Raw genomic sequence first — 9,440 nt, 5'->3', positions numbered from 1 at the left:
CTCTTTTCATTGCAAAATGCTTGCTTGCTAGAGAGAAGGTGGGTGCACTCAGTTCACCAGACCTTGCTATTTTACGTCGTGCACTAGAGGGTGACAACACTTATAACTTGGGAGCTATTGTGGCTCGTCGCCTCCACATTAATAAGTCCAAGGGTAAAATACATGGTGGGATTTTCGCTACTCGTTTGGCGGCTCACTTCAATATTGAGATACGCCTTCATGATCACCCTCTTACCAAAGTTTACCTAGATCACGCAGCCATGGATCACCACCATTTCACTGATAACAACTCTCCTGGCATCCCTATTCCATATAACCTAGTTTTTAGTGTGAGGACTCGTGATATTATTCCATTGCCTGCTCCTGCTTTGTTTGATCCTGTTGCTAGGGGCAGATATAGGATTATGTCTGCGGACATCATCGCCTACCAGAACAACCAGGCTGTAGCAGAGGAAGACCCCTAGCAGTGGGATGAGTGGATGCCTGCTCCTTAGTACCCCAACTACCATCCAGGCTACTAACTTTTTACTAAGTTAGGCCAAAATCCTAAGCTTGGGGGAGTACGGGTTTCTCACCGACATTACATTCATGCTCACTTATTTTCATTTGTCCGTATTCACACTTTTTCATTGTATCATCCATGCTCAGATTAATTTTCTCGCTTTCTTCTTGTGTGTTTGAAAAACTTTATAAAAACAAAAAAAATAGTTGTAGTTAGTTTACATTTTATGCATGCTTAGTTGTAGTACTTAAAAAAACCCAAAAAGATTTCCTTTTTCTTCTTTTGCTTGTTGGGAGCTTTCCCGTGTAAATAGTTTTTCTCGTTTTTGCTTTTCCCTTTTATTTGCTTGTTCAGGAAAACCAAAAACTCCAAAAAAAATCAGTGTGTTTCTCTGAACTTCTTTTCTTTTTATTCGAGTTGCACCGAGGAGAAGACCACGATGAAAATGTTGAGTGGCTCTCATATGAATAACTGTTGATCTAATAAAGAGCCCATTTTACCTTGTCTTCTCCTTTTGAATAAAATGTTTGCAGATTCCAGCTTAGTCCATGGCACTCTTGCAAGTGAAAGGTAATAATGATGATATTCGATGAATTGGCCGCGGCGGAGAGAAACGGGTATGAACTCGACTTGTTCTGTTTGTGTAAATATGTTTAACCTAGTATCCATGATTCAGCCCATTATAATTAAACATGTTTGCAATGACAATTAGAGATTATAGATTCTCATGCCATGCATAAGTAGTTAGGAGTGGATAATGATTTTTCTTGGATATCAACATTGCGTTAAAATGATTGTGATGTAGTATGATGATATGGTATCCTCCTCTGAATGTTCGAGTAGCTTGACTTGGCACATGTTCATGCATGTAGTTGAATCAAAACCAACATAGCCTCTATGATATTTATGTTCATGGTGTTCATATCCTACTCATGCTGGTGTCTAATGTTACTTATGCATAATGCATGTTCATGACCGTTGTTGCTCTCTAGCTGGCCGCTTCTCAATCTATTTGCTAGCCTTCGCCTATACTAAGTGAGAATTCTGTTGTACATCAAAAACCATGAACCCAAGTTATTCCAGATGAGTCCACCATACCTACCTATATACGGTATTACCCTGCCGTCCTAAGTAAATTTGCATGTGCCACCTCTAAAAACTTCTAATAAATATCTTTTTTGTGTGCCTGGATCGTTCATGGAATGACAGGAGGTGGTCGGTATCTTCCATGCTAAGCGGGTTATTCTCAGGTAGAGTGTTTATTCACTCGCCATCACACGAGAAAAGGGCGGTAATAGGGATGCCCAGTCCCAAATTGCAAACAGAAAAAGCTTACAAATAATCAAACAAAAACTCCCAATGGAGTCAAAGCCTTTACTTTAATCGCTTGGGAACTGCCACTAGCGTGCTTAGCATGGAAGATGTTGATAACTGATGGTCGTGAAGTAAACGAGAAGGGTGCATGTCTCAAAATATCATTTACCTCTGTTTTAAAAACTTAAGCTCTGGCACCTCTGCAGATCACTGCCTCCCTCTACAAAGGTACTATCTATTTACTTTTATGTTGTGTCATCACCTTCTAAAATAAGCGCCAGAACCTGAGAGCACTGCTGTCATGCTTATGCATTGTGTGTAGCTAATGTTGGGTGCATCATGACTGGATCTTTTCTACCATGAATTACAATGTTTAGTCGCTGCATGAACTTTGGAGGTGCTCTGCATTTATGTTTTACGGTCTCAGAAAGGGCTAGCGAGATACCACTATTATCATATTATATCATGGTTGTTTGACAACATGTTGTTGTCTGAGATATCTTATTATTGCTCGCTAGCTGATTATGTCATTGATATGAGTTAATATAATCTTTAAAAGTTATTGTCGGCATGGTTAGTTATAATGTTGGCTGAAAACCTGGGTGCTGTTTAAGCTTATTTATGCAAACAAGAGCAAAAGAGTTCATAAAAGTTTTTCTTTTTCACTTTCAGTTTATCAACTGAATTGCTTGAGGAGAAGCAAATGTTTAAGCTTGGGGGAGTTGATACGTTTCCGACGTATCTACTTTTCCTAACACTTTTCCTCCTGTTTTGGACTCTAATTTGCATGATTTGAATGAAACTAACCCCGAACTGACGCTATTTTCAGCAGAACTACCATTGTGTTGTTTTTGTGCAGAAATAAAAGTTCTTGGAATGGAACGAAACTTTGTGAGGATTTTTTATACAATAAATAAGAATTTCTGGAGCAAAGATCCACCGGAGGGGGGCACCTGGGTGGGCACAACCCACCAGGGCGCGCCCCCTCCTGGCGCGCCCAGGTGGGTTGTCCCCACCTGGTGGCCCCGCAGACCTTGAAACCGACGCCATAAAATCCTTCTTTTTCAGAAAAAAATCAGGGAGAAAGAATTATCGCGATCCACGAGACGGAGCCGCCGTCACCTCCTGTTCTTCATCGGGAGGCCAGATCTGGAGTCCGTTTGGGGCTCCGGAGAGGGGATTTTCGTTCTTCGTCATCACCAACCCTTCTCCATCGCCAATTCCATGATGCTCCCCACCAGAAATGAGTAATTCCTTCGTAGGCTCGCTGGTCGGTGAGGAGTTGGATGAGATTCATCATGTAATCGAGTTAGTTTTGTTAGGGCTTGAGCCCTAGTATCCACTATGTTCTAAGATTGATGTTGCTATGACTTTGCCATGCTTAATGCTTGTCACTTTGGGCCCGGGTGCCATGAATTTGGATATGAACCGTTTATGTTATCACCATTATATTCATGATCTAGATCCGATCTTGCAAGTTATAGTCACCTACTACGTGTTATGATCCGGCAACCCCGCAGTGACAATAGTCGGGACCACTCCCGGTGATGACCGTAGTTTGAGGAGTTCATGTATTCACTATGTGTTAATGCTTTGTTCCGGTTCTCTATTAAAAGGAGGCCTTAATATCCCTTAGTATCCAATAGGACCCCGCTGCCACGGGAGGGTAGGACAAAAGATGTCATGCAAGTTATTTCCATAAGCACATATGACTATTTACGGAATAAATGCCTACATTATATTGACGAACTGGAGCTAGTGCCGTATCGCCCTAGATTATAACTGTCTCATGATGAATATCATCCAACAAATTACCGATCTAATGCCTACGAATTTATCTTATATTGTTCTTGCTAAGTTACTACTACTGCTATCACTGTTACTGCTGTCACTATTATCAAAACTATCATATTACTTTGTTACTGATCACTTTGCTGCAGATAATTAATCTACAGGTGTGGTTGAATTGACAACACAGCTGGTAATACCTTCAAATATTTTTTGGCTCCCCTTGTGTCGAATCTATAAATTTGGGTTGAATACTCTACCCTCGAAAACTGTTGCGATCCCCTATACTTGTGGGTCATCACAGTGTAAGACCCTACTTCTGCTTTGTGGTGGATTAGCTTCGAGGTGGGCTGAGGATGAACTAGTACAAAGGAAGAACAACCTCAGGAGGCCTGTTCTTGTGTTGGTATGGGCTGGTGAGGGTTCGGATGGCTCGATCCCCATCTATGGTGGTGACTAACCTATATTTATAGTGGCCTTGGTCCTCTTCCCCAAAATGAAGGCGGGGAGAGATCCCACAACGGCCAATTTTGAAGATAGACAAATAGTACATCTTATCCTGACGAAAGGTGGTCTTCGCTGCAAAGCTTCTGGTCGTGACGTCATGGTGGGCTCGGCGATGACCTCCGTCCTGCCATTTCTTGGTCTTGTAGCACGGAAATGGAAACCTTTGGCTGATTCCTCGGGACTCTGCGACTGTGCTTGCCTCCTTTGCACCGAAGAGGAAACCTGCTATACTGCGCCCGCTGGCGCCCGCCTGGCCTTGGTTGTCATGGCTTGCGTCACCTTAACCTCACGAGGTGGGCGCCTGCATAGGAATCTCCGCTCCTCAGGAGCCAGCCTAGTGAGGCCACTCCCTCTGGAGGTCTTGGCGTCGTCCGCCTCGCGAGGCTTGGCCCCCTCACGAGGGTCTTGCGTTGTCGATGCTGAAGGTGGCCGTACCAGGCCGCGGATGGAGTGCCGTGGGCCACAGGCAGGCAAGTCCGGATACCCTGGTTCCTAGAAAGCCGACACCGCCAAGCCCGAGCGACGTCAAGCACAGAAGCCTCGCCGACGCCGACCAGCCCGCGCACGCTGATTCCCGCAAGTCCGACGCAACTGGACGCGCCGCTGGACGGCACCTCCGTTTGATGAATTGCCTACGCATCCTTCCTTTTGAACATCGAACTTTTATGTCATTTGATCGTCGAACTGTGGCATGGTGATGCCGGACTTGTGACGCTGATCGCCGGACTTGTGACTTTTTTGGTAGCGAGAAACGTGAAGTTTGAATTTAAACGTCTTGTGGCCGACCCCTGGCGACGTGACAGGGGCCTAGATCGGCCCCAGAGCCTAAAAAGGGTCGGGCGATGGTCCGAAATAGCGCCAGCCGCTGCTGGGGCCGAACGAGTTGGTCCGGTCCCATGCCCGCTGCCGGTCAATCAAGTTGGTCCGGTCATCTCTTCATTCCTATGAGCGCATAGCACTGACCTACCTAAATTATTGGACACGCATTCTAGAAGGTCGCTCATAGTACTAACAAACGGAAACCCGATAGAGGAAGCGCCAAATGAATCCCCGCTCTACACGCCAAGGCCATCGGAGAGAGGAGGGGAGAGATCGAATAAGGCGGAGAGCCTATCACGTTACTCCCCCAACCGCTTATAGCAAAGTCAAGGCGTGCGAGGCGGAGGCGCCCACGTTGGGCCCGGCCCGTACGACCCGGCCACGTTCGGCCGTACCGCGTGCGCTTCGCTGCCGCCCGGCCGGCTCCACATCCACCTCCACTGGATTCCGGTTCGCTTGCGGACGAAGGTAGCATCACGGCGAAGAAACCGCGGGCTGCGACAGCTGTCCGAGTACGCGGCAGGGCCGGGGTGGGAATAAGCCGGCGAATATGCTCATCGTCCGGCGGAGGCAGCGAGGCTCCCAGATGCGTGACAGGTCGGCATACCCCACTCCTGACGTTGTACCACTCGTACGTACAGCGCGTACTTGCAGCGAGAGGGAGAGTCGTGGAACGGAAGAAAAGGCAGGGCAAAGGATGGTTTCTCATCAGTCGGATGTCAGGTCATTTTCGCCGGGCCGTCGAAGGTCTGGTCTGGATACAAGAGAGAGTTGCAGTTGTACTGCTCCTTTTGAGTTTATTGTTGCTTGGGAAATAGACACTCGAGCTTGATCCAAAGAGTTTGAGGCTGCAGAGGAGCGGGTTATACAATTTCCATGGTCTTTCTCTGCTCCTACCCTAGTACATCATGTGTCCTCCCCGAGCCATGTCATACTCACACGTTAAAATCTCTAGAAAGACTTGTATATTTACGAAAGGAGGGAGTACATAACCAGGGCTGTCTTAGCAGCTCTTCGATTGTTTCTCCTTGTTTATTACTCCTATTTGAATAAGGAGAAACTTGTATGACAGCTGACTGAAGATTTCGTTGCAACTTGAGACTTAGCGAGTGGAGTGTTACCTAAAGCTGTTAGAATATCCTCGATACGGCGGGGGACGGCCGAGAGGCACATTGCAAGCTTGAATTAAAAGGGAAGCAAAGCACAAGCTAGGCTTATAGATCATCTTATATTATTCCAACTCCATTAGTTTGTACAAGACGTACGCACGCTAGAATATATACAAAAACTCCTGCTGCATCATCCATCATGACATGCAGCATCGCACACAACAAAGGATAAAGCTGGACAAAAACAGGTCCAAGAGGAGCTGCTACTGCTCTTCTTCTAAGATTCACTCGATCTACTGCCGTAGCGCGATACGTACTACCGTATGTATCTGCGCGGCCTTGTGTACAAAAACCGTATTGACAGCGTCGGCCGGTGCGTCTCGATCGCCGACTATTTCTACTTCTCTGCGGAGCCGGGGTCCCACGGGCGGCATGGTCTAAATCTGCCTCGATCTGCTCTGGCGTGTCTCGGATCCGGTGGCTGTTCAGGTTGGCTGCTCCATCGCCCGGGCTCCTCCGCCGCTCACGATCCACGGGTGGCCTGCATTACAAACACGACCAAATGTTAATTCCTGGATCTAATCTCGGATGAAAACTGGGGAGGACATGATTTTTCCGGTTCAAAGACAAAGATGTGGTAGGGATTAGCGCGTGCTTACGGAGAACTTGCTCGGCGGAGAAGCGTCGCCACTCGTCGCGGCACATCATCCGCCTCATGAGGTCCTTGGCGGCCGGAGACACGCCGGAGAACAGCCTCGGGGGGAACCTAACGCTGCCCCGCATCACGGCCGAGAGCACGTCCTTCGCCGTCTCGCCGCCGAAGGGGAGCGCTCCGCCGGAGAGCAGCACGTACATCACCACGCCCGCGCTCCACACGTCCGCCTTCTCGCCGTAGTGGCCGCCGGAAACAACCTCGGGCGCGACGTAGTGTGGGGTGCCCACGAGGCCCTCGGCGCGGCCGCCGTCGGCGCCGATCCACGCGGCCGACCCGAAGTCCGCGAGCCGCGCGCGCGGGGAGCTGTTTTCACCGTCGTCGTCGACGTCCAGGACGACGTTGTCAGGCTTCACGTCGCGGTGGGCCACCCCGCGACGGTGGCAGAGCGCGAGCGCCTGGGCGAGCTGCGCGATGATGTCCGCGGCGACGGGCTCCGGCACGGGCGCGCCGCGGCGGAGGCGGACCCAGTCGAGCAGGTCCGGGCCGGAGCAGAGGTCCATGACCATGTGGGTCCACGTGTCGTCCTCGTAGACGGCGTGCACCTGCACGACGCCCGGGTTCCCCGCGCCGGCGAGCTGGGCCAGCTTGGGCTCGATCTCCGCCAGCTCCCGGTCGAGGTCGTCGGCGAGGTTGGAGCGGTCCACGGACTTGACGGCGAAGGCCTCGCCGGTGGAGCGCGACGTGCAGCGGTGGACGACGCCGAACCGCCCGCGCCCGATCTCCTCGCCAATCTCGTAGTCTCGGTTTAGGTCTGCACTCATAGTTCAGTGATTTTTCCTGTGAATTTCGGGTTAGCCCCATTGGACGGAGGGGGTGGCCTATTTAACGACACGGGCCAACCTACGGGCGAGCGGAATATTCGGATCCTGCCTGTCCGGGACACCGCATTTGCTCCTCTTCCCGTTTTTACCCTCTACCAGGTCAGCAGGGCGTTCGGGCTAAAAAAAACAAGAATTTCTTTTAGGATGCAATAAATCTTTTCCTCAAGACAAACATTCCGAAAAGGGAGAATTAGGTGTGGAGCATATAAGCAACAATGAATCAGTGAAAGCATATTTATAGTAAAACATAATGAGACCAGTTGTAAAGTTAAATACTCCCTCCGTTTGTTTTTATAAGACATTCAGACAGTTTGATTTGTATTGTTTTGAACAGTGTCTGAAAGTCTAAAACGTCTTATAAAAATAAACAGAGATAGTACGTTTTAATTTTTACCAACATCAACCTAGGAAAGGAAAAAATCGATAAAATTATTTTAGTGCACTGAGCTAAAAGATGCAGTGGATAGTCGTTAAGAAAATTGAGTTACTAGGACATCTTCCTTTTGAAAAGCAAAATAAAGAAACCTAAAGTTATAAGCCAAGGACAAAAAAAAATACAGGATGCTGCTCATTTTATTTTCAGCTTCTACTGTGGGGTTTTCTGGAAAAATAAGAGAACGAATATTCCTTATGAACTGGGGGCAGGGATGGAACTCAAGTTCGTAGAGTGTGCACTGGGGTGCGTGCAATACTGGTAGCCATAGGCATTGGTTGGAGCGAGGCAAGGATTCCTTATAGCAGGATTTTCTTGGAGAGAAAAAAACTGGAAAAGAGGACATGGATTATGGATACCGTCAAACATCGCCCTCAACATCTGTTGATTGCGGGCCACTCTCGCTTAATGGCGAGGTTATCTAGTGCTGATGCTTCTACAGGTGTACAGTACGTGTTTGAGTGGCAACTGGAGCCCATCACCCAATGATGCAGCCCTAATAATACAGTTTAAAATTCAAGCAACCAAAGAATGATCCAGGAAAATGTGATCTGACCGACGGTGAAAAAGAGCACTAGGGCATAGACACAAAACAGCATTCACAGTCAGCAACACGACATCTGACTTCTGCTGCTCCATTTGAAGTTTCTTGAGTGCAGGAGTAAGCATGGACTATTTACGTTTTACATTCAGTTCATCAGGTCAGCCGGCGTTCTAGAAAAGATCTGTGTCGACGGGTACGTCTACTGTGTGTATACAATACAAGAGTAGATTGCGCTGCAACCACCAGATTAAAATACGAGGGAATCCGGTTGGGTGGTAGCTAATGACATTGTTGTCCGTCTGCTAACAAAAACAAGGTTGTTTATTGCAACTTGACTCTGTTGATCTGCCTGCCTGCACCCGCGTCCGGTGGCTTGGTGGGAGGACGCGAGACACCTCGACGCGGACGGCTTTAATTCGGCGGGGCCCGCCTCGGGCGGAGGATTAATGGCGATAATGGCGATAAGCAGATGCGCCAATGCCCGCCCTAGTGGCCGACTGGCCATGTGAGTGAGTGGGCCAACTGTAAGGGCCCCATTCGTAACGGCCTTTCGGGGAGCCCTGCGGCCGTCCCGCGCGGACCCTTTCCGGGCGGCAAAGCACGGCCGAGCGCGGCCACCAATCGCGGGGCGGCACGTCGGTGTCCGTGACAGGGCCCGAGCCAATCGGGCGAGCACACGCGTCCGCGACGGTGGCCGCGTGTGACGGACCGCCTTGTCCCGTCCCGCCCGTCCACGTCGCGGGAAATTAACGGTGACGGCGAGGCGTTTGATACGAGCGGGCAATTATATAAGCCGTGCCGTACGTACGTGGCCGATGCACATGCACCTGTCCCGGCCGGTGTTGCTTTTGTGAGTCGTACGGCAGAGTGGTGTGGCTGGAGCGCTGG

At 49.2% G+C, this 9,440-nt stretch overlaps 1 protein-coding gene across 1 annotated transcript; it reads right to left on the bottom strand.

The window, feature by feature from the left end:
- Positions 1–6,139: 6,139 nt before the first annotated feature.
- Positions 6,140–7,625, bottom strand: LOC109773178 (phosphoenolpyruvate carboxylase kinase 1). Its single transcript, XM_020331877.4, has 2 exons — positions 6,699–7,625; positions 6,140–6,580 (listed from the first exon to the last, which is right to left on the bottom strand). Exons 1-2 carry the CDS (start codon positions 7,513–7,515, stop codon positions 6,525–6,527), a joined length of 873 nt encoding a protein of 290 aa, XP_020187466.1. The 5' UTR covers positions 7,516–7,625; the 3' UTR covers positions 6,140–6,524.
- Between the last annotated feature and the right edge of the window lie 1,815 nt (positions 7,626–9,440).

Source organism: Aegilops tauschii, chromosome 6 (genome assembly GCF_002575655.3).
Source record: "Aegilops tauschii subsp. strangulata cultivar AL8/78 chromosome 6, Aet v6.0, whole genome shotgun sequence".
Classification (NCBI taxonomy): Eukaryota; Viridiplantae; Streptophyta; class Magnoliopsida; order Poales; family Poaceae; genus Aegilops; species Aegilops tauschii.
Note: the sequence above shows the minus strand (reverse complement) of the source record. Positions and strands in the feature narration are given on the sequence as shown.

What these genes read in the sequence shown, in the direction of transcription:
- LOC109773178 (XM_020331877.4), bottom strand. Translation starts at nt 7,515, where the DNA reads ATGAGTGCAGACCTAAACCGAGACTACGAGATTGGCGAGGAGATCGGG. An exon ending in CTCCGCCGAGCAAGTTCTCC is followed by an intron (nt 6,581 to 6,698) that starts GTAAGCACGCGC and finishes TTTGTAATGCAG; the next exon opens with GCCACCCGTGGATCGTGAGC.